This window comes from Chrysemys picta, chromosome 1 (genome assembly GCF_011386835.1).
Source record: "Chrysemys picta bellii isolate R12L10 chromosome 1, ASM1138683v2, whole genome shotgun sequence".
Classification (NCBI taxonomy): Eukaryota; Metazoa; Chordata; order Testudines; family Emydidae; genus Chrysemys; species Chrysemys picta.
In genome coordinates, this window is record NC_088791.1 from 186,124,441 (window position 1) to 186,151,666 (window position 27,226).

At 42.4% G+C, this 27,226-nt stretch overlaps 1 protein-coding gene across 4 annotated transcripts; it reads right to left on the reverse strand.

The window, feature by feature from the left end:
- Positions 1-6,890: 6,890 nt before the first annotated feature.
- On the reverse strand, positions 6,891-26,068 carry MRPL39 (mitochondrial ribosomal protein L39). 4 transcript variants are annotated; one of them, XM_065576341.1, is made up of 11 exons: positions 25,762-25,913; positions 23,112-23,312; positions 22,628-22,834; positions 22,133-22,272; positions 19,817-19,916; positions 17,742-17,809; positions 16,455-16,567; positions 14,119-14,184; positions 12,635-12,788; positions 8,308-8,355; positions 6,891-7,003 (listed from the first exon to the last, which is right to left on the reverse strand). In XM_065576341.1, the coding sequence occupies exons 3-11, from the start codon at positions 22,779-22,781 to the stop codon at positions 6,938-6,940; spliced, it is 909 nt and encodes a 302-aa protein (XP_065432413.1). In that variant the 5' UTR covers positions 22,782-22,834; positions 23,112-23,312; positions 25,762-25,913; the 3' UTR covers positions 6,891-6,937. The 4 variants fall into 4 exon arrangements, with proteins under 4 accessions (XP_065432413.1, XP_065432404.1, XP_065432423.1 ...); XM_065576332.1 differs by lacking the exon at positions 23,112-23,312 and adding an exon at positions 22,957-23,043 and having other exon boundaries at positions 25,762-25,908; XM_065576351.1 differs by lacking the exon at positions 25,762-25,913 and adding an exon at positions 25,232-25,358 and having other exon boundaries at positions 23,112-23,291.
- Positions 26,069-27,226: the final 1,158 nt, after the last annotated feature.

Here is a 27,226-nt window from a genome sequence, read left to right on the forward strand (position 1 = left end):
TCTTCCATCCCTCACTACTCTCATCTGACCCTGCATTCACTTCCCCACACCCTCTGCCCACAATGGAGTGTTATGGAGGAGAGGGAGCTGACAAGGGCCAGTTGGTTGCCGCTGAGCGCTCTTCCCACTGGAGTCTAGAGGAGATGGTGAGGGGCAGTAGCTAAGGATGTCTTCTCTTCTGTCCCTTTTTCCTCCCTTGCAGCTGACACTATGAGGTCGTCTTCCTCTCTCCCCTTGAGAGGAAGAGGAGCAGGTGACAGGGCATGGTAATGAAACTGATTGAGGGGGGGGGAAGCCTCTTCTCCCAAAGATGCTGCTAGTACTCCACCTAGTAGGTAGGAAATCTGAAAGCCCCAATAAACTTGTGAGCCAGTTCCCACTGCACATTCTCCTGCCTGAGAAGTGCTCACTCCACGAGACAGGCAGAATATGCAGAGAGGGAGCCCTGGATGAGCAATTATCATCCAAGCCAGAAAAAAAGGAAAGAAGGAGCTCTCCCTCTGCTTATAGCTGCATTCACCCTATCTTTAACCTCAGATATTCACTAGACAGAGGGGATAAGACCAATGCATTAGCCAACTAGTGTATCACCTCTAGGAACTTACTTTCATATCAACAGTTGGTCCAAATTTCAGAGCCACGAAGACAACCTTTGCCAACTGTCACAAAGTTCATATTCACTTTCCCAGATCTAAGCCTTCCTCTGCAGTTTTGGTTCCAGGTTGAATTTAAATCCCAAATACATGTATTTTGAGGTTGTGATTCAGATGTAGTTGAAATCTCACAAGGACAGAATCTGGCATGACTTTGGCTCAAGATGATGGAAATCACACAAAGACAACTGAGTCACAAGCAGAGCTAGTAACAACAACAAAAGTACAAGATTTTGCAGGAATTTTTCAACTTTTTTTAAAAAATGCTGACCAAACTTTTTGATCATCAGTTCTAAAACTGGTAAAATTGGGGGTAGGATTTATTTTAGTCAAAAATAGAATTTGATTATAAATCTAATTGAAAACTCTAAATTCAGTCACAAGATCTCCATTCCTGGTGGAAGTCTCAGAATATTTCAGTGCCATTGAATCCAAACCCACTCCTAATTTTAACACCCAAATCTGAATATTACCAATAGTCCAGAACCAAATCCAATCACTATCTTGTCAACCCATCTCTATTCAAATCAGGTTTGTTCAGGGATCAAGTTATTTTAGTGATCTCCTATAATGTTTAACCACTACATTTAGAACACTCGGATAAAAAAATAATCGCACTTTCACTGGTATTGTGAAAATTAAGAGCCAATGCTGACCTATTAGGCTATTTAATACAGAAAAGAAAACCTAGTTACCCAGGCAAAGAAAATACAGCACTGCAGTTTACTTCAGGGGCATGTTTATCAAAAGATATTTCTTCCAAGCCAGAACTTCACTAACAAAAAAGATGGTGAAATGCAATTTAATTAGAGCTCTATTTTGCCATCATACAAGCCTATGGCATGTAGAATATGCCCTATGCCTAACTCCACTCACACTGTCAGAAGTCTTTTACTCCTTTACTTTTTTTTTTTTTTTTAATTTTGTACCTGGGCTTTTTTCCTTTCAGGTCATTTTCCTCTCAACCTGTTGACACTGACCTGTTTGTGGCAGGAGATCTTTTAAAATATTAAAATTCAGCTCAAGTTTACAAATTCTACATAAGATGGAAAGAGATTCTCATCTTGCTCTTAGCGGCAGAAAGCAAGATTCAGAGGCACAGTTACAGAGTTTTGCTACCAACATACAACACAGATGATAAAAAAGGAAGGATGGTCTTGTGATTACGGCACTGGACTTTGGACCGAGTCACAGATACTGAACACTTCTGACAATTTGGCCGTGTTCCTGAATTTTTTGCTCCTCAACTTGACACTTATCTATTTTTTTTTCCAGTGGAGCTGAAGATGTGCAGCTTCCAAGGCCAAGTATACTCAATAAAACAAGATACAGAGTTGTGGTTTTAAAATTAAAAACGTACTTAAAATTTGGTAGACAGAGTCTATGATTCTAAAGTTATAAATAAACAAATATACAAGGTCAAAGTCCCTTTAAGTGAACCAGGAATATTCCCACACTAGAATTATACAGTACAACCTTGCTTAACCAAACCTTAATTACCTGAAACTCTTTTATACAAAAAAGGATTAGAGAGAACCTTTGGGGTGGGAGAGTCCCGGAGCTCAGGCTCCGAGCCCAAAAGCCTATACAGCAATGAAACAGCCAGGCAGCAAGAGCCCTGCAAGCCTGACTTGGTTGGCACGGGCCAACTTCTTTGCTGTGTTGACATACAATCACATCAGTATACTTAGGGAAATTATTGGTAACACTGCTCTACAGCCAAAATGCTTCTGAAATAAATAATGTCAAACTTTACTAATTCTGGGTCACTGAGAACGAAAATGATGCATAAAATTGTTGATTGGCTCTAGTTTTCAAGATATGCTATTGGTTCATGTAGTGAGTCGGTGTGGCTCCCCTCCTGCCCAGAAGAGGGAGCCCACGTGCAGGCACCAGAGTGGGTGGAGCCACCGCCGCCTGTCCCCGCCCCCCGGAAGTCAAGGGGCGGGACAGGAAGTATAAAGGCCGGCCGCCAGAGCTCAGTCAGCGGCCAGCCACCACGGGGAGCAGACGTGCGGCCGGGAGCTCCCGACCAGGAGACCTCCGAGGCCCGAGCCCTAACTGGCCTGAGCTACCCCGGGCACGCTACGAGGAGGAGGCGCCGGAGCCCGTCCGTGGCCATCACTGGGAGAATCCCTGGGAGCCCCACCCCACCAACCCGAGGGCGAGACTGCACCCGAACCCCTCCGCCCCTGCTGCTACCCGGAGGAGCCGCCCGAGGACCGTTGGCCTGACTTCCCGGCAGAGCTACCGGACCTGCCACCGAGCCCTGGCCGAGAGGAGCCCATGCAGTTGGACTGGCCCGAGCCCGGCGCGACGAACGAGGTAGGCTCTGAGGGGGATCTTGGAAGTAGCCCGGGGGTAGCCGACCCCGGGCCGGCTGCAAATGAGTGTGAGCCAATGTCAGCGTGTTGCGGTCTGGATACCCCACTGACCAGCAGCGGCAGTAACCGCTGCTAGGGCCCCGGGCTGGAACGCAGTGGAGTGGGTGGGCCTGCGTTCCCCCCTGCCACCCCCGCTCACGGGTGGCAGGCTTCCCCCTCACCCAACGCTCGGCTACAGAAGCCAAGGCGTGCCTTACCTATTTGCTTGCTCGCTCAGCCCCTGCAAACCAGGGCCTGAGCTTGAACTGTGTTTGCCCGTCCTGATCCAGGGCCTGGGCTCCTGAACTGTTCGCTCGCTCAGCCCCCTGCAAACAGGGCCTGAGCTTGAACTGTGTTTACCCCGCCCTGATCCAGGGCCTGGGCTTCTGAACTGTTTACTTGCTCAGCCCCTGCAGCCAAGGGCCTGAGCTACCCCTGTGTGTATGCCCCGCCCTGATCCAGGGCCTGGGCTCTTTGACTGCTTGCTTGCTCCGCCCCTGCACCAGAGAGCCAGAGCTTTGGGACTAACTGACTGCTTGTTCCCACCGTAGTGAGTCGGTGTGGCTCCCCTCCTGCCCGGAAGGGTCGAGCCCTGGCTAGGACCTATTACATTTGGCGCCCAACGTGGGGCCCGAGCCCCTGCCCCTGTGAGAAGGGGCTAGAGGGGGAGTGGCCGTTGCCCCCCCCCCGTTCTAAGGAATGGATATGGAGCGGTTGTTCCAGCTGCTCACGGAGAGCCAGGAGCGGCAGCAGACGGCCCAGTTGCAGCAGCAACAGCAGCGAGATGCCGCCCAACTCCAGTTACAGCAGGAGCAGCACACGGCCCAGCTCGAGCAACAGCAGCAGTTGGTGCGGCAGTTGGGGGTCCAGCTGCAGCAGCTGCTGATTACGCTCCCTCGCCCCGCGCCGGGGGAGGCTGCGGAGATGCCGTGGTCAGCTGCCCCCCTTCGTTTGACTAAGATGGGCCCGGACGACGACCCCGAGGCCTTCCTGGTCACGTTCGAGCGGGTAGCCCTCGTCACCGGGTGGCCCAGGGACCAGTGGGCTACCCTCTTAGCCCCCTACCTGACGGGGGCGGCCCAGGTGGCCTATCGTGGGTTGGCGGCTGAGGAAGCCCGGGACTACGACCTGGTGAAGGCCGCGATATTGGACGCCCTTGACGTCAGTCCCGAGACCTTCCGACAAAGGTTCCGGAGCCAGACTTACCCCGCCGGGGCCCGACCGCGGGTAATGGCCCAGACCTTAAAAGAGGCTTGCCGACGGTGGCTGCAGCCCGACACCCGGACGGTGGAGGAGGTAACCGAGCAGGTTGTGCTAGAACAGTTTGTGCACACTCTACCCTCCCGAGGGCGCGCCTGGGTGCTTCGCCACCGGCCGGCGACGCTGGCCCAGGCAGTGTCGCTAATGGAGGACTTCCTAGCCGCCGAAAATGCAGTGGGGCCCACCTTCCGACGCCCCGGCCCCGAATCAGCCCGTGGCGACAGGAAAGGGGAACCCACGAGCAAACCACGACACCCGCACCTAGGCCCGACTCCCGTCGCGAGACCCGGATCCGGCGCCTCGGACTGGGCCAACGGCCCCGGGCCCGGGGCTCCCAAGGACTCGGCGAAGCCCCCCCCCCCGGAGCCCAAGCCGAGAGGGCCCCCGGAGCAGACGACCTGAACTCGGTCCCTGCTTCGGTTGTGGGAAGATGGGGCACCTCCAGCGAGACTGTCCGGAGATGGATTGTAGCTATGGACAAGTGTGGGCGGGCCACACTCGAGCCCGGCCAGCCATGAGTCCCAAGCTGACCGTCCCAGCGGCCGTCGGAGGGCGGACTACTCAGGCCTTGATCGACTCTGGCTGTGGCCAGACATTGGTCCGTAAGGACCTGGTACCGCAGGGAGATACCCGCCTTGGGTGCATCCATCTACAGTGCATCCATGGAGATGTCCGACCCTACCCCAGCGCCCGGGTCCCCCTAACAATCGCGGGGGTCACCCGGCACCTGGTGGTTGGGGTAGCTCCCCATCTCGCTTATCCTGTGATCCTAGGTCGGGACTGGCCGGCCTTCGAGGAAGTCATACGTTCCACAACGGCCCTGGAGGCCAATCGGCTAGGGTCCTCCTCCAAGACCCCCGAGCAGGGCCCGGCGACCGAGGGAGATGACGCGGACACGGCGGGGCAGCAGCCAGAGCCTGCCCCTCAGCCCCGCTTCGATACCGACTTCTGTCGGGACCAGCGAGAGGACCCCACCCTCAGCCGCTTCTACGAGCAGCTCGCAGCAGTAGATGGAAGTGTTGTGGACCCCCAGCGGGCCACCCAATGGCCCCACTTTGAGCTGCGCCGGGACCGGCTCTACCATGTGGACCATGATCCCCGCACCCGGGAACCACAAACCCAACTGTTGGTGCCCTGGTGTCACCGGCGGGCGGTAATGAAACTAGCCCACGATGTGCCAGCCACCGGGCACCTGGGGCGAGAGAAGACCCTCGCTCGAATCCTGGCGCGCTTCTTTTGGCCGGGAATCTCTCAGGAAGTGAAGGAGTATTGCGCCTCCTGCCCAGAATATCTTAGAAACAGTAGCCAATCAGTTGTTTTAATTGTCATATTTGAATTCAGCACATCAAAATCCATAATAAATAGCACATTTTATCTCTGAAGCAGACGACTTCTCAAAAATTGTAGACCAGTGTAATTGTTGGTGCCACTAATTAGAAGAGCTATTTCTAGTTAAATATATTTTATTGGATGTTTGCTGTTCTTTTGCTAATCTGTGATATCAGTTTGTTAAGAAAGCAAGTGAAATTTCAAAAGTATACCTAATGGTAAAGGAGTTAGTGGGACAGAATTTAAAGAATGCATTAGCTAAATAAAATGTTACAGTAAGTATGACTCAAATTCTTTTCTGGCCAAGAAAAAGATCTCTGAGCCGAAAGGAAATGAAATTCTGACCTTCCCTTTTCAGCAAAATCTCTTGAGATTTGTATAAAGTCAACCACATAAACAATCTAAAAAAAATAAAGACTCTTATTACATGGAGGGCTGGGAGTTCCAACATACCTCCCTGCTAGTTAGGGGAAATGGTTTTTACATAAGACATTAAACTTTTGTTTTAGAGCTAAATACTAACAATGCCTCAAAGAACACAGAGGACATGGAGAGATTCAGAGATTACTCATCTAAAAAATGCTGACATGTAATTGATAACAATTGGACACTATTCTAAAGCTCCCTTTATGGGGAAGGAGATGTCTTAAAAAGAATTACAAGCAGTTTGACAAAAACTTAGTTTCATTTTTAAGTGTTTTAGGTTTATTACCTATTGCTAGTAATGTACAAGACACCAGAGATCTGAAGCAGCAAAGATATTTGCTTTGACTTGTTATTGTAGGAGATGTAGATGTTTGTGACATTCCACTGGGGAATAATTTTGGTAAGAAATTGAACTAGCATTTCAGTGGATACAAAGTTATTGGTTTTTTTTCATGGCAAAAAACTCTTTTGCATGTTATTGAATGAAAAGAAAATACATCAAATTAGTACAGATGGACTAGCTCACTTATTTTCTGTGTTAATGGTTCACTTATTTTCTGTGTACCAAGATGGGATATTTATGGAATAGAATACTCACAGAATAAAGGTTTATCAGAATCTGGGATTATTAAAATACCATGAATGAGTTGAGTTTTACCATACACGAAACATTTCATTTCTCACTCTTTTCAAACTTTAGTTCATATCTATTTCTAGTTTTAACAGATGTGGAAAATCAAATAAGTCAATTGAGATATTAGCCTTAAATTTATCCCTGATTTAACCTTGTTAACTCAGTTGACTTCAACAATCAGGACTGAACTTGGCATTTTATCTTTATACATAAACACACAAGACATGTCCAAAACATTTTTATTTTATTAATTTACACATGAAAATTAAGAATTATGTTACTACAGTTTTTACTTCCAGATTTCCATCTTTTGCTTCCAGACTGCCATCTTCAATAATCTGCAAAACATCAGTGTTTGGGGGGATTTAAGCATAGTTTCACCCTGTGCATTCTCCCCTTCTGCTATACTATACTTGAGCAAGAATAGTGTACAGCAAGAAGTACTGTTGTCTTTAAAATTAAACAATATGAATTATAAACATTTTCAAACTGGTTTATAAGAACCAGCAGAACCCTCTGGTCTGCTGATCTAATTGGGACTGGGGCCAGATTAGATAATCAAAAATCCAGATAAACCAGAGAATGGGAAAGTGCAATGCTGCAGCGGCATCTAGTGGCCACAGGAGAGTGGCCACTCAAACAGCAAGCAGAATATTGGCTTTGGAGTTTTAAAAGTCTGATAATTTTACTATTTAATCTTTACCAAATTTCCCCAAGTTTAGTTATGTCTAGATGTTACATAGGGTTCCACTTCCTTTATTCCATTAACATTTTTTTGTATTTATTCAGTCACTGTAGATGCTTCCTTCGACTGCCTTCACTATTACTTTCTAGTCCTCTTCCAGATAAAATGCAATTAGGAAACCTCCTTTCCTTACACCAGGCACATTTTACTTTTTAGAACTCTTTCCAATTACCTTCCCATTTAATGTAATGCAATCATTTTCCCGTTTGGCTTCCATTAGCTTCTATATAGGCTCACCCCTAGTATCAGCCGCCTTTGACTTGACTTGACTCATTTGTCTTGTTATACATGAGGCACAAATCTCCTGTATTTGTTTTTAACCCAGATGTCTGTGTACAGTTAGAACATTACACTGCTTTTTTTCAGTTTTACTTGTATTTCAAGTTCATGCTAAATCTTCGTTTCAGATTCCACATATAACTTTAAACATGTAGAAAAAATAAAAATACAAAAGTGCTAACATTCTATTTCCCTCATCTTTAAAGAATTGACATTTTTCAAAATTTCTAAATTACTTAATGAGAGCTTACAAAGAGACTATTCATGTGTACCAAAAAATCCATATTGACAGAATTTGCAATTTTACTATGGAGGAAATCAATCACATACACCGTCCAAGTTCCATGATCTGTAGCATTCCAGAGAAATATTTTTAATGCAACACAGGCTTTCACAAAGTTCCAATGTTTTCCTTCTTACAAGAACAATTAGATTATTTATATTCTAATACAGCATTAAATTTTTCTTAAGATTTGGTCTGGATTCCTTCCTTTAAATAAATATGTTCTTGTATGTATCCTCCAATTATGATTATCTAACTTCTACAATATGACAATTCTTTTACTTTAAGAAAAACAAGTCATTAAAGCTGTGTATTTAGCTGCTACTTCAACTTACCAGTCTCTGAGACCTTTCCAGAAATCTTCGCCATACTGTGTGATGAGCCTGGAAAAAAGTGAATGAGTGCAGTGAATTACTTATAATTAAATTGAAATCAGATCCTGTGGCAATTTTAAAAAATAGAGACAAGGTCTGTGAGGTAATATCTTTTATTCAGTTTGTGAGAGAGACAAGCTTCTTCAGGTCCGGGAAAGGTATGACTACACCACCACTGTAAACAAAACTAAAAATACAGGCAGTTTGATTGCTCATGTTGAAATTAGTTAATTTTTATTACATTTCCAACTTGACAGGTATCTCTCTCTTGCACACTTGAATATTATCATGCTCACACACATGAATTGTCCCACTGAAGTTAACGGACCTATTTACATGAATACATTTAAGCAAATATAGAAATGTTGACAGGATTTGGGCCTTCTTTATATCTTTTCTGGTGTAAAATGTATAAATGTCAGATGTGTCTTGAATATATTGTTAACAGCCATAAGCTCTCTCCCTGCCCTTTTAAGCATAAAACTCTCACTATTTCCTTAGCAAGAATACAAAACAAGATTACAAATTGCACACCTTGATTTGCTCAGAATAAAAGACCAACAATCCTCATTTGACAGAAACAGTCAAAAGAATCTTTATTACATCAAGAATAGGCAATGCAACATTTAAACAAAATCTACAAAATTATTGTTAATTATGCAAAAGCAGATGGAACTTCTCTCTCTCTCCCTCTAACTATAATGAACCTACCAAAGGCTGACAAACAAGGCTAGCATCCTGATTGCCTATGCACATGGCCCATTGCATTCTGGAAATTAATCAAGTTTTAGAGAGGAGTATAAAAAAAAAAAATGTAGATTTAAACTAGTTAGGAACAGTGGGTGAACCAAAAAGCTGCAAGTTCCAGAGGCCAAACTTTTCTGATACCCCAACAAGTTCAATATATAAAATCTTCCTCAAATTAGATTCTGTATATTTGTCTTCTTTATTAACCAGATATACATTTCTTTTCAAGAAAATAATTTGTCCTGTATCTTCAAGATAATTCTCTTGTTCTGTATTAGGTATTATATATACTTAAAATAATGTACTGATTTTGTTCCCCTAATTCACAGGATTTTGTTTTCTGTATAATGACATCGCAGTCTAAATATGGCAGATGGCATAAGAAGGGAAATACTGAAAGTTATGAGCACCTAATCTATGTAAAGCTTGGAAATAATAATAGAAATGGCTTAATAAGGAAAGAAGAATTCCAAATAATAGTCCAGAGAATTCAGAAATACCTTCAAATGAATCAAACATAAAAAGCCTCCAACAAAAAAGGATCAAAATTTGTTCTAAAGTTGAGCAATAACTGATTTCTCAGTTCATTCACCCTGAAATGATTTTTTTTTTTCCTTTCACATTGGGTTGTTTTCAGATGTTTTCTCCGTTTCAATTTTTTTTAAAATTAGCTAAATTTCTAATTGAAACGTCATTTCAAAATGAAAAGTTGAAACTAAACTTTTGAAGTGGTCAAAACGAACTGTTTTGATTTTCAAAGTGTTTTCCTTTTTTAAAAAAAAAAAAAAACTATTTACCAAACAACTGAAATTTGTGAATAGTTTCAGTGCCCCCAAAAATGCATTTTTCTATTAATTTACTATTCATCAAAATGATGTTGCCTCACTCTAATTATACACCATCGCCATCTACTGGACACCAACTGAAGTAGCAGAGAAACTATTAATTGAAAGCTGAGAGCAACTTTTCGCCAGTGTCCAATAAAAAAATAAGACTGCCTTCCTCCAGCAAACCTGAAACAGGATATATAAATTGAGATCACCATATGGGAACCTAGAGCTAGCTAAATCCACGTGGGCTGCCTCTTTCCTCCTCCAGGGTTACAGCACTAAGAAGAAGAGTTGATCAAATCCACAGAGACACTGAAGAATCCAGCAGATGCCCAGAGTAGCCATGTGAAAGAGACTCCCCATGCCATCCCAGGGTTAACAGGACTAAGCAGCAGTGAGATTTCATTTCAGAGATTGTATTTCTCTTTCTGTTCTCTAACATTAACAACAATGTTATCTGACTGAGTCTACACTCTTTCAAGTGAGATCTCAAGTAACCGTATTTTGGATTTAAACTAAGGGCTTGTGTACATTTACAGCACTGTAGCTGCATTGCTTTAGCATTTAGTGAAGACACTACCTACGCCAATAGGAGAAGCTCTCCTGTCAGCATAGGTACTCAATCTCCCTGAGAAGCGATAGCTATGTCAATAGTAGAAGCCCTCCCATAGCGCTGTCTACACCTGGGGCGGGGGGGTTAGGTCAGTTGGTTGTGTAGACCAAGCCTAAGTAATGCAATATACATTCTCCTTTGTAAGCCCAAGCAAACTGGACTAAGAGGAGAACAATAACTTGAAGCAGTTACTTTTGACATTTTAAACATTCCCCTTTCATACCAAAACAATTCAAATAGTAGGAACCACATTCACAGAAGTGCCTTAAGACAAGTGCATCCTTACTCCTTGGTGAATTATTTGAAGTGTGACAAATGTATTAGAAGCACTAAAGAACTGAATATTATGAAGTACATGTAATAAGAAATCTTGATAATTTGTTTTTTTCCTCTGGTATAAGTGCTTGACAACAATAGTCTTTATTAATCGCTTAGAAGACTGTGTTTCTTATGTTTAGCACATGCCTAGAACATTTGCTGTATCTAAACTGGATTTATGAACTGTTGACTATATAGTGAAATTCTGGGTGAATTAATACACTGTGGATTGGTTAAGAAAAATTAAGTATGCTGATCTGAGAAATGCTCCAAGGTAAAACCTGACCTGAAAAGAACCTAGTGCTCATTAGCAAGCTAGTGTTCCCTACACTCAATAAAAAGTGGCTACCGTAATTAAATTCTATGTCAATATTGGCCTCAACACTTCTCAAACTGGCAAATCTAGTTTGTTCAATTTCACCTCCGCAAATTCATAAAATTGACCTCCCATTCACACTTACGCAGGCAGTGTCAGCAAAGGGAAGTAGTGGTGAATTACAGAGGAGATAGAGAAGCACCCTTCTCAACAATTGTCAGCCAGTGTTAAGGTTTATACACATTAACAGACCTGGGGAGGGGGGAAAAACACACTGCCCATTAACCACAGTACACATTCTGTGACTGAAAGGCTTGAGGTATCCGCTGCTGTTAAATATTTTGATAATTTAAAAAACCCTTTTAAGCAAGACATTTTCTAAGTTATAGCTTCCGCAATACACTGCCCTACGCAAAATAATGAAGGCTATGAGGCCACTAGGTTGAGACCCCCAGATGATCTTGCATACATTAAAGGATTAGCCCATGGAAAGCTGATCTGGCTCTCAGTGGGGGCAAAAGCTCCTACCCTGCTCTGCTGGCAACTGAAACAGAGGAATTTGGGCTAATATAAGAATAACGGTAGCCCCAAAAACATAAGTAAACAATTTAGAAAGGTGTGCGTATGTGTGCGAGGAAGCGGGTGAGAAAAGAAGAGACAAGTGCTAAAACTGAAACTTGGCACTCCACATTTAGATAGCGCCATGATGCAGAGCATAAGCCAGAAGCTAACGGATGGAGGTTAGAAAGAACTTTACTCTATGGGCAAGATATTCCATAACTATCATTACAGAGTTTTTTTGCACCTGTTTCTGAATCATCTGATAGATGATTATAAACAGAACCCTGAACTAGATGATTCTGAATGGCAATTCTTATTTTACACTTTGGAATGATGTGCAGTGAAATAATTTCACTCATTTAAAAGAGTTAATAGTTTGCCATTTCCCTTGGAGGAAACATTCTCAGTAACCACACGAACAAGAAAAATGCGATGGACAATTATAGACCCTCCCCAGAAGTGACATGACTAAAATAACTGTACTGGAAGACAAGTATATTTTTAAAAAACAACAACTAATGCTTAAATAATGCCACAGAGCCTGGTCTGTAGTAGAGTTTTGACTAAATATCTAAAATAGTGCTCAGGAAACCAGAGCCTTGACACTCCTAAAGTAAACCACACTCTGGGCCTTCCACTCACCTACTTCTCACCTAGCGTGACCAGATATCAAGTGTAAAAAAAAACCACAGGGGGTGTGGGGGGGTAATAGGTGCCTATATAAGAAAAAGCCCCCCAAATCTGGATTGTCCCTATAAAATCAGAACATCTGCTCACCCTATTCTCACAACTATGACAAGATATTGGCACTGCATATGCCAAGGATTTGAAGACATGTAAAAAGACTTCTTCCACTCCTTCCTGCCCTAAGCAAAGAATATTTGTACTGAATGCATTACTTACCTTTAAGTGAACAGGCAGAGACACACCCTGAAACCTTCGTATAGACTCGGACTGGCTGGTTTGGAGATTATGGGCTGCTGTCACTTCATACTGGAAGCAAAAACTTGTCCTTGGAATGTGAGGACCTTCACTAATATCTACAAAGTCACCAAACCTAATTGGAGCACAATAAAACTCTCAGTGAATGTATGTTTATAGCGACATTACAAACATAGCTATTTCTTTTCATTATCACTTAGAAAATAGAAAATGCCTATCTACAGAAAATTATAGTGAACCTCTTTCTAAACCAAAAGAGAAAACCCACACAAATCCCAAACCAAACATCCCACTACAGCTCAGCATTCTTGGTATCTGGGGAAGAAGTACCCTTGAAAACTTCAGGTTCAGCATGTTTTCCTAATCTGAATAACTAATTTAAAACTAGAGTCCAGAAGGCAGTTCTTCAGCTGTCATAGGTACAATGATTTTAATGGAATTATGACAACATACAGGATCTGCTCCCAAAAGCACAAACTTTTGACATGATTCTATTTATTGCTTCAAGAAGGATTTCCCCTATCATATATCTGAAAACTCCAATACTTGCATAAATGAAGGAAGGAAGGAAAATATACAAAATGCAGGAGAATTTAAAAACAAAACCCTTCACATCACACTCTTCCTTCAGAGATCTTCCCTTCTGTCCTCAGTCCCCACTCTGTGCTCTGCAGACTTCCCTGAGCAAATATACTTTTCCCAGGAAGAACACTATTCCAAAACTAGCCATCTCTGCAAAGCCAATTTTTCTGTAGGGAGTTTCCAGACCACAACCACCACTCGTGGTAACACACAAATATCAAGTGGTCTGAACAGCATGCATGAGGTTAAACCAAAAATGCATCCTTTTACAACCCATGGACTATGATAAACATTTCTTCCCCTCTCAAGCAATTTTTCCCTTCACCAATCAGATTCCTACAACTTTCTTCTACTTTTCTTTCCTTGAACACCTGAAGCCAGTTCCATTCTGACCCCAGTGTAAACATAACTGTAAGTAATGCAATGCTGACAGTGAACTGGAAAAGGAATGAGATTTTGGCATAAAAAGGTTTACCAGGAAAATTTTAGTTTTTGTTTTAAAGTATTTTTCTTCTAATACATTAAAGTTGTTAAAACTAATTTTTAATTTAGAACCTTAAAATAAAGCTTTTAAAGTGATGGGGTTTTTTTCAGTGTTTACCATCAAGAGATGGGAGGCAGGGGAAGGAAGCCCACTATCTTAAAAGCTTTCTGAAAAGTTTAAGGAGTCCCATCAAGAGTTAAATACAACAATAATGGTGCGGTGGAAGAACCTCTATAGATCAGAATGCAGCTAACCCAGAAAGCAAAATTCCATTAAAAATACATCACAAGTCACTTATCTTTCTTTCAGATGCATATAATTTTGCAAAGTAACTGGACCATTGTGAATCATTACAGAATAAAATTCAAGTTTTACTCACCTATGTAACTTCACTATTCCTTCAGGATTTTGCGATGCTTTTTGTTCTATTGAATCCATTTTGTACCTTGAAAGAAAACAAAACAGCACACTTCACAGATTTGTCAGATATAAAGTTACATATATGAAGAAGCAAAAAACAGTCAAGTTGCTTCATATTATTTTTATAATCTATAAGGGTCTAATGCAGAAGCACACTGAAGTCACTGGGAGCCTTTCAGAACCTAATCCTTAACTCCACTATTAAGTTAATATGGGGAAAATAATGAGAAAAATCTTTGAGCTATGCATCAAAGAAGCTTTTTTAATAATTGTGCTCAATATTCATAAGATTAGAAACAATTTTAAACCCTTACCTTTCATATTTCAAGGCCTCTGACATGCCTCACAAAAAGTATGTATGTCATGAATGAGCCAATCCACCTCAAAGCAGTTACATTCATTTTATTTTGTGGAAAGAACATTTAAATAAAAATAAGCCTTTCTAGATACAAAGATGTTAATGCCAGAAGGGACCATCTGGTTTGACCTCCTGTGCAACAAAGGCCACAGAATTACACCCAGTTACCTTGTAATAAGCCCATTAACTTGTGTTTAGCTAAAGCATAATTTCCAAAAAGGCATCTATCCTTGATTTGAAGACATCAAGAGAGAAAGAATCCACCACTTCCTTCAGTAGTTTGTTCCAATGATTAAATACCTTCACTGTAAAAATGTGTGCCTAGTTTCTAATTTGAATTTGTCCAGCTTTAACTTCCAGCCACCAGCTGTTATGCCTTTCTTCACTTGATTAAAAAGTCTGTTAGTATCTACTATTTTTGCCCCAGAACTAAGGGGAGGGGAAAGAAAGGTACAGAGAGGTAAAGCAACTTGCCTGAGATCACAAAGTAGATCATGGCCAAGACAGGGATAAATCCCAGGCCCTGGTCAGTACCCCATTTATAGGACACCTCAGTTTTGTTTTTTATTTTATTTTTCACAGGAATTGATCAGTGTTTATCACAACAACAACAACAGAAACAGGTGAAGATTGGTGGAAAAACTAGTAATATTTTTTCTGGATAAATATCAAGGTTTATTTTGGTGGACGGCAGGACAGGGAAAAAAAGTATTCAGTAGATTAATGCTTTGATTAATGAAATTCAATGTGGTTTGCTACAGAACTAAAACAGAACTCAAAACAAGGCCACCTCCGAGTTTAAGAAAACAATACATCTCTAATCCCCAAATAAAACCTTTCATTTGAATAAACAGTTTACTGTTGTAGACTTACAACTATTGGCCTATAAATATTTACATTTCATAATTGGGCCACACCATTTGAGTGCATACCCTCAACTTCATCCTTTTCTCTCTTTTTTTTTTTTTAAACTTTAATACATTCTTGTGTTCTGAAATGTATTCTGACACATTTTTGTTTTCCTCCCATTTTCATGTATCAGATCTTTAAAGAGCATCTGCTAACAGCTTGAAATGCGTATGTGGTGGGTGTGAGATTCATCAGTACGTTCAGATGCACATGCACTTTGGCGCCTGTGTGCATGCCTGTTTGTTTATTGTGTGTATCTTCTAGACTAATATATAGCCTTACTTCAACGGGCAGCTTTGCATATACACACAGACTAATGTATTATCGTAATATATCTCACGCAATGTATTGTATTTTCCTAATAAAACAAGTTATTTTTATATATTTGAATGATACAAAAGTAGGGTGAAAGTCAGAAAAAAAAAATACTGTAATCCTTTGTAAAATCTGCCTTTATTTAAAAAAAAAAAAAAAATCAGTTTAAACTGAAAATAAAGGGGCTTACCCATCTATTAGATATCACTGCCTCCCAGATAGATAGTTGGGTGGAGTGCCAAGTTTAGCCAGTTACCTGTTAACCAAGGCTGATAGTAAAATATAGTGGTATTTAGAAGATAACTTCCTGGATTCACTTGTTGAATTTGAATATCTCAATATATAGATGTACTGTATAGAACAAAACTTAAAAGAATAAGCATATGAGAAATCTAACCACTAATATGGTGAAAGAACTTTAAGAACTTCAAGATTTCACTAGTTTGATACTAAATACAAAAAAAATCTCATAACTGTTCCAATTTCTTAAACACCTCTCAGTTATACACTGTAGTGCCACCTAGTGTATGCATTTAACAGGAAAATGTAAGTGTATATTAGTTTAGCTCTACTGAAGTCAGTGGAGCTACACTAATTTACACTGAGGATCTAGCCCTTCATATTTTAATTGTCACATTTTTAAAGGTTATATTTCCTTTAGCAATTCAATTCAGTCTTTACTATTTTTGTTTAAATCTGAAATAAACACTGACCTGTTATGCTGAAACATTTCTAATGCCACTTTTGCTTCAACGTGCAATGTTTCAAACGGCAGATCTTTGTGAATTAGATTGTGTGCTTCTTTTGTAAGAGAACGGAAGTTGTCCTTAAAACAAAAAAGTAGACTGTTACCACTGTTCTTCAGCTGCTCTTTAATACACATTGTATGTATAACAAAATATTGTAACAAGCAGTAAAAATGGTAAACAACAAGCTTTTAAGGAGACTCCTAGTATATCTATAAATTCCTACAAATATATCTATCAGCAATAGACTTGCTAATTATTACTGTTGGTAGGACATTACAGTTACTCTAACTAGGAGTGGCCCCTGCCACTGAAATCAATGCGTGTGTTTTCACTGACTTCAATCAGTATTGCATCAGGCCCAAAGCAAATGGGAATTCCTTATTACCCATGCACTCCCATTTCCAATTTTTTTTAGATGCTTCTAATTCACTGAAAGCTTCATCAAGCTCTCCAAACATACTATATGCATAGACATGATCCTGCCACTGCTGAACACTAATCTGGCTAATATCTGGCTAGTTTTCAAGCGATCAATCAAAATCCCACCTGAAAGTGCCCTCTTTGTTAACAAATTTTAAAAAAAGTGGACATTACTGATAGATCAATAAATACAAAACTGATTACCCACTCCAAAAATCAAACTTCAGTACTCAGAAGACATTAGCAACTATCAAAATGTTTACTGAATTGAGAAACTGAAGATGACTCACAACTACCTTAGAAAGTTTTTCAAAATGGGCAACTTAAACTACAGCTTGCACTAAAGTGAAATTCCGTATTTTGTTAACATTGCCCCTTTAGCCATACATCTTTTTTTCCCCCTCTCCTGGTGAACACGCATTATAAGAAGAAACACCTTCCCAGTGAAATATATTTGTTTGCACTGAACCTCACAGGAAGTCATGAGGCTTGATTAAAGGTCTAAACAGCTTTGGACCCTCTGCTTAGAAATGCCATGTAAGTGCAAACTATTAAGAAAATTACAATTTAATATACACTCATAATATTTCTAAGTAAGCATATATCACCTTCTCCATACTGGGAGAAAAACTGTGCTAGCTATAGCGATCTTTAATTTAAATGGGGCTCCACATGGGGGCAGAGGTTTGCCTGGGGTAATCAGGTAATAGGGGTCTCTAAACTGTTGCCACAGTAAAGCAAGACTGTTCCCATTTTAAAAAAGAAAGGTCACCCAAAACAAAGGAGGAGTAAATGATAATCATTACTTTTCAGAAGACAAATTGTACTTACTTCTGTTGGTTTCCAGCCATCAAGCCTACTGTCCAAAACAACATCATAACAGAAAGCTCCAGAGATCACTGCAGAGCCAGAGAAAATGCTGTTATTTGTAACCAAGTATACATTTTATTTCATGGCCTCAGCAGTCTTACAAAAACATTATCAGTGTGAATAAATAAGGGCCAAAGCAAGGCTGTTTCTGTTATAGAAATATAGCAAGGATCACAAGCTGAAATCTGTGGATTACAATCACAGCTGGACAGTTTGGGTTTTATAAAGTCAAATGACAGATTCTATTTGTCTCTTAAATATTCACCCAAAAATATGTTCGGGGTATTTACAATTTTTATAAGAGTATGGCAGTCTGTACCCACTCATCAAAACAGTTTTTTTCTGGATAAGTATGATATACATTCAGACCCTCCTCCTCTCTGGAGTATTTCTGCACTTTTCATTTGTACAGAGGATTGTATTGCTCAGAGGTGCCAGACAGACAGAACATAAGACTTAAGTCATTTATTTATCCACAGAGGAGGTAACACAGGCAGCAGCAACACAATTTCAAACTCTGACAACATACTGAGGTAGGAGGAGACAGCATGGTCTCCATGCACATTCATTCAGTCCTTGGCCTCTCTGCCTAAAAGCCATTTGGAGTCATGGTATGGTATGTCAAACATGACAGCAGAGGCGGCTCTAGCTTTTTTGCTGCCCCAAGCACGGCAGGCAGGCTGCCTTAGGTGGCATCCCTGTGGGAAGTACCCGGTCCTGCGGATTCGGCGGCATGCCTGCGGAAGGTTCGCCGGTCCCGCGGCTTCGGCGTACCTGCTGCCGAATCCGTGGGACCGGCGGACCTCCCACAGGCAAGCTGCCGAAGGCAGCCTGACTGCCGCCCTCGCAGGGACCGGCAGGGTGCACCCCTCAGCTTGCTACCCCAGGCATGCAGTTGCTGCGCTGGTGCCTGGAGTCGCCGGTGCCTGACAGTCAGCCTACCAGCTTCACACATATCAAACACCTAGGGCTTGTCTACATGAAGACTTCGGGCGCAACAAGCCAAGGAGCAACTGTACTGCGCACTAATCTGCCACACACGAAGTCACTGTGCAGACCCTGCTATGGCACACTAAAATTTCCATAGTGCACTTTGACATACTGCCAGATAGCCAGTCAATTTCAGGCTTCGCTTAAGTAGAAGGATAAAATGCTCTCTTCCCAGCAGTCTAAATATATTTTTGAACAATAAATATGAAAACCTTTTGCTTCTGTCAATTTAAAATCCTAAAAAAATTCAGACCACAGATTAGCAGAAATTGTCAATGCTCTTTGCTATTATGCTTAACTATTGCAATAGTCTCCCAGTATAACTTGCTAGTTTTCTAGTAAGCCCTCTGGCCATTTACATGAATAAACAACCTTAAAAGAAATTTCACACAAACATCAGTGCATCATATGCGACACTTTAGCTTATCATACAAGGTATAATTTAAGGTCCTGTTCCTCATCTTAAAAGCCCTAAATGGACTTGGACGCAGTTATGTCAGAGACCACCTCTATTTCTGCACTGTGACAAAGCAGTTGTCAGCAAAGACACTTTAACTGAAAGAGGCAAAACGACACCTCATACTGGTCTGGGTCACTGCATCCTTAATGGAGGGTAAAATTTGCTGCCAGCAGAAATTAGGCTGCATCAGTCTTGCCACCTTCAGGACATGGTGCAAGACCACTTCTTCATGCAGGCATTCTGGGTGGGATTTCAAGTGTTCAGATGAGCAATTCTGAAATCCCAATTATTACAAACACATTAGTGAATTCACTCCAACATCACTTGATGTCTGACCATTGAAATGATGACGGAGAGGGGAAGAGAGAAGGTACAACTGGGCTGTACTACTGAGTACATATTCCTTGGACATAAAATGAATGTCTAAAGCACTCAGACATTACAGTGACACATTTTAGAAATTGAAGAATAATAAACCCCTCATCACTAGGAAAGAGAGCCCCTAAATGTGCTGTAATACTAATTCTGAGACATGCACCTGAACTGGGTCTATGCGAGCTTATCAACAATAAAACTTTTATATCACCTGGGACTTCTGGAGCTCTGATCAGACTGACTGAGTATTCATCTTTGAATGCCTGCTTTAACACACATGCCATGATCATGGCACAGGAACGCCAATAGGCCTGTAATAAAGAGCATTTCAAAACAAATTTACTATACTGAAGTTGCCAATTCATGCCAGACTAGTTCAGCTATTGATTCAAATAGTGAGTCTTCCTTTAAAACTGAATTCCTCATAAATTTGCTAGTTTCCATTGTGCATTAGTATTTTAATACAATGGACATATTTTATCAATCATTTATACAGTGCTACAAACATAAGCTTTATAAAATAGAACACCAGGTGCACCCTTCCTGGAGAAGCTTTGAATCAACAGTCCTGATCTTTCAACAGTCCACCCATGTGGATTTAACTGCAGGTTCTAAGAGACAGGTCAACTGATCAGGTAAAGAAAAGTGCAGGAAAATTACAGGTGAGAAAACAAGGTATAAAAGATTTCCAGAAAAAAAGTATTTCAAGGGAGGGATCTGAAAGAGGATGGAGAGAGTATCTTGCAGACTGTTCAAGTTGCAGGAGGCAGCATTAAAGAGAATGAAGAGAGCACGAGAAGGAGATAAAGGAAGAGGCAAGGAGGGAGGGATGCAAGCAGTATAGCAAGTGAGAGAAGAATTAACAGCAAATGAAAAGAGACGTGTAGCGAGGTGAGATTATAGAGGACCTTGAAGGTGAGGATAGGAAGTACTAGATACTGCGTATCTGTATCTTCAGGCCTACTGTAAGTTCTAAAGTTTACAATATTTCAAGGAAGGGGTCGAACTGCAACAGTGCAAAGTGATTTTGCAAGCTTGTGCTTTGCCCCAATGACTGCATTTTGTGGTCCAGAATCTAAATTTTCATTGAGAAATAATTAAGATACTAACCCCTTATGGATGTGAAGATAAACTTCAAAATGTGAACCAGATGTAAACTAATGTAATGTCTACTAATCATGGGTCAAGTTGAGTCTTCAGACAACCTGAAACAATAGCTCTGATGCCTGAACTGACAGTTTAAACATCAATATTATTACCTATATTATTCATGCCCACAGAATTCAAGGAAGCAGATGGACGTGGAACTTGAGTTGTGGGGTGGAGTTTAGGAGACTACCACTTATTTCTTCCAATGCAACCCTGTTTTAAAGCAGAGGGAACGCTAACCCAGCTTATGCACTCTTCAGCCAAAATGATTCTTTACTGAAGTTAACATCACTGACTAGATGTTTTAGCGTGCAATATAAGTAGTATTCCTCACATCATCTTTGAAAGGTATGTAGTAAGTACCATTTGACCCTTTTACATATGGGTTAACGGAAAGAGAGTTTAAGTGACTTGGAAAAGACTATACAGCCAGGAACAGAACTCGGCAGTTCTGACTCCCAATCCTACAATATTTTTCTGTATCCACGTGCGGTCTCATGTTCTAGACTTAGAATATAAGCAATTTGGGGCAGATTCTTTTTATTCTGTGTTTGTACAGTGGAGTTTTGATCAACAACTGGGCTCCTAGGCACTACTACAGTAATAATGTAACAAAAAATATTCCTACATTACAAACTAGGATTTTACCCGAATTCTTATAACTGATGGATCAACTTTATAAACAAATATATTTGGTGAAAGCAATAGATACTTACATGTAGTGACAAATCAACTCTTCTACCATATCGGAGCCAGTATTAAGGGGCTAAAGACATACTACAAATACAACTACTTCACTCCTCCTCTCCCTGTCTGAAATTGGTTGTAGACCCTTTTTTCTCTATGTAATGAACAATCTTTAGTGTAGGGTTATTAGCAGACTAAAATTACGTTTAGGCTATAAATTTTTAGTTATTACAGAAATTTAGACCAAAAAAAAAAACAACACACTTATTTTATGCATCCTACTATACTTTCAGTACAGCTTCTCAACATGGTTATTCCCAGCTACTGCAGTGTCTATCTTGTTCATATGGAGCTTGAAGGAAAAGGTTCCTTATATCTTAATTATTTTCCTGCATTAATACAACTCTTGATTTCTCTAGAGTGCAGAATAAGATTTTGCTTTCACGTATATGTGCAAAAATTGGTGGAGATAGTAGAGACTGTCCAAACAGCAATAGAGATGAAGCCAACAAGAAATGTGTGATTTTAACAACTTGCATTTTCTCATGTGACCAACAGAGCTAGAATTTCATTCAAACTACTACCTAAGGCCCTAACCTACTAATTGAAGTCAATAGAAAAAACTTCCATGGGAGTTGAATCAGGCCATAAGAGAGGAAAAATTGCATAAAGAAATAAGACACTGATTTACCTTGTTCACTTCCTCTGGATTTTCATCTTTGAAAGTAAGAAACTGAATTTCACATGATTTGGTCAAAGGCTGATACATGTCCCAAAGCTCTCCATCCACAAGTGCCAATACTGATTTTTTACAATGCCATTCACTTAAGTCTAAAAAAGAATGGAAGAATTCAAGGCAGTTTTCAACATCTCTCTAAGATTGCTAAAATTTGCAATTTAGAATTCTACACTTATTATACCAAAATCCAAGTGTCATTGCTTGAAAATCCTGTGTGTGGGAATGCTATCAGAATCCACAGAAATTAATTTTTTTCTTAAATCCCACTATCGGTATTTTATACATGCCAAACTGAAATATTATGTTTGTATTATTACCTAGACCACTGTGTTTGTCTTTGCAATGACCACAATAGTAGTATGTGCCAGTTTGGATGGTAAATACATTTATCAGCAAAGTGATTTTGATACACAATGGAACAAACAGTTTGTGATTCCATTTACTTACGCATGGCGCAATTGTATGGAGTAGACAAAGCTTTGTTCATAACAAACAAAGTGCCAGGATGAGATTTGCCAACATATTTTACTTCAATCTTCTCAATTCGTGGATACAGAGACAACTGTCTCTCTTTCTCCTTAGTGAAGAGTTCATTGCGCATCTGAACAATCTCAGCTGTTGACAGTCGAGAAGCAGGAGCTGTTGAAATAAACCCTGGAAAAAGAAGTGATCTAACTAAGCAACATACAGCTTCTCAAGATATTTCACAAACAGATATAAATAGACTAATTAGCATATTCAATGAGTAGAAAAAATGAGCCACTAACTCAACAAACCTTTAACTGTATCCATATTGCAATGGCACTAACTTCCAGTTCACTCTTAACATTTGTAATAATCACTCGTTATGCAAAAACCAGACCCTAAATATTCAAAAGTTAAATAACATGTTATTTAAATAGAAAGGCTCAGCACAAACCTAAAATCTTACTTGTAATCTTTCAGACTCTGTATTTGACTCTATTACAAGCCATGATTGCATCTGTGTCCCTCTAATTTCTCCTCATGAATACATAAGAGGAATTGTGGGATAATTCTCTCTCATAAGAACTTGCGTTCTGATCCTGTATGGCAAATCCTTGCTGCATCATGTCCTGTACACTGCCCCCAACTGCAGAAGAATAACCTGATGCTTTAAAAGAACACAAAAACCCGGGCATAATTAGTTTAACTATGCAATGGTGCCCATGAGGAAACATTCCTTTCTGACTCCTACAACAATAGTCTTACATCACGAATAACTACAAAAATTGTCCATATTTATCCAGAGCCATTTTTAACTCAATGATTATAAATGATAAGAAGCAGCTCAGATCGACTACATTAGCTAAGCCCAAATAGAGTAAGTTATAAAAATTTACCGACTGACATCTCAGCCTTTACCATAATAATTTTCTTGCCTATTTAAAAAAGTTTATTTATCCCACATAACGGAATTTTGAAAACCTCTCATTTTATTTTAAAATGTTAATTTTATTATTTATACAAGTGAGTCTGCAGACCATGAGCACGTGCACACACACACCATGTGGTTTCCAAAATGTTTCACATTCTGTAGTCCACGAGGAAAGGATCCATGCATCACTGGTGATCCACAGAACCAAACCAAACCAAACATTTTGGAAATTAGGCGGGGGGGGGGGGAGAGAATATTACAAAGAAACCTGCACAATACAAGAGCTGCTTCCAAAGTCATAAACTATGCCTAGACAGGTAAACCACTGACTGAGGCCTGGTCCACACTAGGAATTTACCTCGGTATACCTACATCCCTCAGGGGTGTGAAAAAGCCACACCTGTGAGAGATGTAATTACACTGACCTAACCCCCAGTGTAGACTGTGCTAGGTCAGCACAAGAATTCTTTGGTCAAACTAGCTACTGCTTCTCGGGGAAGTGGATTAACTAAAGCAATGAGAGCTGGGGGGGGGGGGGGGGGGAAGGAGGGGATAAGCCAAGCTCCCGGCAGGGAGATTCATGCCTCGTGTGTGGTCAGTGGCAAGCAGCCCGGTGCGGCTGCCACAATCCCGGCAGGGAGCCAAGAAGCCCAACTGGAGAGCCAGGATCTGGCTTTCTTGTCAATTTCACAGCTCCAGCATAGGTAGCGTCTATGGTCACTACATTACAGACCTATATCGCTGTAACTACATCACTCAGGGATGTGAAAAATCTATATGCCTGAGCAATGTAGTCATACCAACCTAACCTCCCACACACACACAAAGGCTAGGTCTACACTGGGGGGGGGGGGGGGGAGTTGACCTAAGATACGCAATTTCAGCTACGCAAACAGCGTCGCTGAAGTCGGCGTATCTTAGGTCGATTTACCTGGCCACGAAGATGGCGGCGAGTCGACCGCTGCCGCTCCCCTGTCGACTCTGCTTCTGCCTCTCGCCGCAGTGGAGTTCTGGAGTCAACGGCAGAGCGGTCGGGGATCGATTTTATCGCGTCTACACTAGACGCGATAAAATCGATCCCCGATAGATCGATCACTCCCCACTGATCTGGTGGGTAGTGTAGACGTACCCTTAGAAAGCACTAGGTCAGTGGGAGAGGTGAGCTACAACCTCTCAAGGAAGTGGATTAACTATGCCAGGGAAAAGCTCTCTCTCCTGTTGGTGTAGAACAGGGATGGGCAAACTTTTTGGCCTGAGGGCCACATCAGGTTTTGGAAATTGTATGGAGGGCCGGTTAAAGGAGGCTGTGCCTCCCTAAACAGCCAGGCGTGGCCCAGCCCCAGCTCCCCCCCAACCCGCTTCTTGCCCCCTGATGCCACCCCCCCAGGACCCCTGCCCCATCCAACCCCCCCCAGTTCCCTGATGCCCCCCAGCACCCCTGCCCCATCCACCCCCCTGCTCCCTGTCCCCTGCCCGCCCCAGAACCCCCCACTCCTGACTGCCCCCTGGCGCCCCATCCAACCCCCCCTCCTTCCTGACTAACCCCCCCTCCTTCCTGACTGCTCCCCCCCGGGACCCCTGCCCACATTCAACAACCCCGTTCCCCGCCCACCACCCCGAATTCCCCTGCTCTCTATCCAACCTCCCCCCCTTACTGCGCTGCCTGGAGCACCGGTGGCTGGCGGCGCGGCTGTGGCTGGAGCCAGCCGCGCCATCGCGCAGCACAGAGCACCGGGTCAGGCCGCGGCTCTGCAGTTGCGCTGCCCCGCTCCCCAGAGCATTGCGCTGGCGGCGGGGCGAGTTCAGGCTGCGAGGGAACAGCGGGGGAGGGGCCCGGGCGAACCTTCCGGGCCAGGAGCTCAGGGGCCGGGCAGGAGGGTCCCGCGGGCCGTAGTCTGCCCACCTCCGGTGTAGAACATCTTCATTAAAGTACTGCATCATTGTAGTTGTAGATTTGCCCTACGCTGAAGTGCTACAGAGACAAGCTGTAGCATTTTAAGTGTAGACAAAGCCTAAGTTTGGACTGAGGTCGGCAGAGAGAAGGAAGCTGGTGTTCACACCTACCACACTGCTGAAGCTATGCAAACAACCCATAACTGCACCCAACCCCCAATAGTCAGTGCGGGGGGGCGCGCGGGCACTGCCCCCACCCCGCCCCCCGAAGTGCAGGGTCGGGGTCACTCACGGGCGTGCTGGCTCCGCAGGTACCGGGTCGCCCAGCGCGCGGCCATGGCCCAGACACTGCTGCTGCTGCTCCCTGCGGCCTCCCCCGAGCGCGCGCACCCGGCGCAGGGTCCCCCGGAAACACGGGCCGCGGCGCAGGGATCCGCCTGCCTCGGCCGCTAGGGCCGGGGCCCGAACGAGTCCTCGGGAACCCACCACTGTCTCGGCGCGCGGCCCTGAGCCGTATCCTTCCGCGGGGAGCGGCCCCGTCTGCAGAGACCCGCACAGACTCTGAGCTCAGCCAGAAGCACGTTCAGGGCCAGAGTGACGCTCATGGTGTAACGGGGTTCCCGCATGAAATCCCATTTAATAAGCAGGTTGCTGCATTGTGCCATCGCGTAGCTGCATTGCAGTGTCCCGTTTCAAGTGTAGATAGATAAAGTATAACTACTCAGGTCCCAGTCATCAGGGATCTCCTCTCTACTTGACCAGAGCTCAAAGAGCTGTAGTACATAGACTGAAGAGACCTTGGAATTAAAAATATTCCACCACAAACTGCCCAATAATTTTCCTCCCACAAAAGAAGATTTGAGTCAGGCTCAGGCCGATACCTAGACCCCGTCGACATAAGAAGATGATTTCGTCCACAAAGTAAACTTCTTAAATTCCTTAGACAAGTTTGTTACAATTTTCTTGTGTTCACTCATGGCAGTGATTCAGCCAGATCACAAAAGGGCAAAGATATGACAGACACTGAGCATGTGAGTATCTGACAATTGTTTTGACATCATTGACTCCTCTGAAAGTTAAAACGTTTAAGAAATGAAAAAATTGTTATACCAAAATTCACAATTTAAAAATGAATTTAGAAAACACTGACAGAGTTGCAATGAATCTGCATTCAGTTAAAGAGTTTTCCATCTTCAGAAGAAATATGAACCAGGATCAGAGGGGTAGCCATGTTAGTCTGGATCTGTAAAAAGCAACAGAGAGTCCTGTGGTACCTTTAAGACTAACAGATGTATTGGAGCATAAGCTTTTGTGGGTGAATACCCACTTCGTCAGATGCATGTGTCTGATGAAGTGTGTATTCACCCATGAAAGCTTATGCTCCAATACATCTGTTAGTCTTAAAGGTACCACAGGACTCTCTGTTGCTTATGAACCAGGATGTTAACATATAGGATTGGGAACCAGGACTTCTGGGGTGTATACTTGGCTGTATCGCTGACTAAAACCTGGGCTACACTACAGCATTAGATTAACAGCTTACGTTGACCTAATTATGTCAGTGTACACACTACAGCCTTGTCCGGCCAATGTAAGTGCCCTATTACACTGACATAATAACTCCACTTCCACTAGAGGCATTGCGCTTATGTTGGTGTAGTTAGGGTGAGCCAGTGTTTGTGTAGACACTGCCTTACTTATATCTGCTGTTGGCTGTCTTGTCAATTTCAGGGCTCCATGCTCAGTACCAGGTTTAC

Bases quoted from the DNA above. Each gene is read 5' to 3' on its own strand.
- MRPL39 (XM_005289297.5), bottom strand. From the start codon at position 25,807: ATGGCCGCGCGCTGGGCGACCCGGTACCTGCGGAGCCAGCACGCCC. The intron at 22,273-22,627 runs GTAAGTAAATGG...ATTCTTTTTTAG, and splicing joins TCCATACAATTGCGCCATGC to ACTTAAGTGAATGGCATTGT. The intron at 19,917-22,132 runs GTAAATCAGTGT...TCTTTATTACAG, and splicing joins ATCCAGAGGAAGTGAACAAG to GCCTATTGGCGTTCCTGTGC.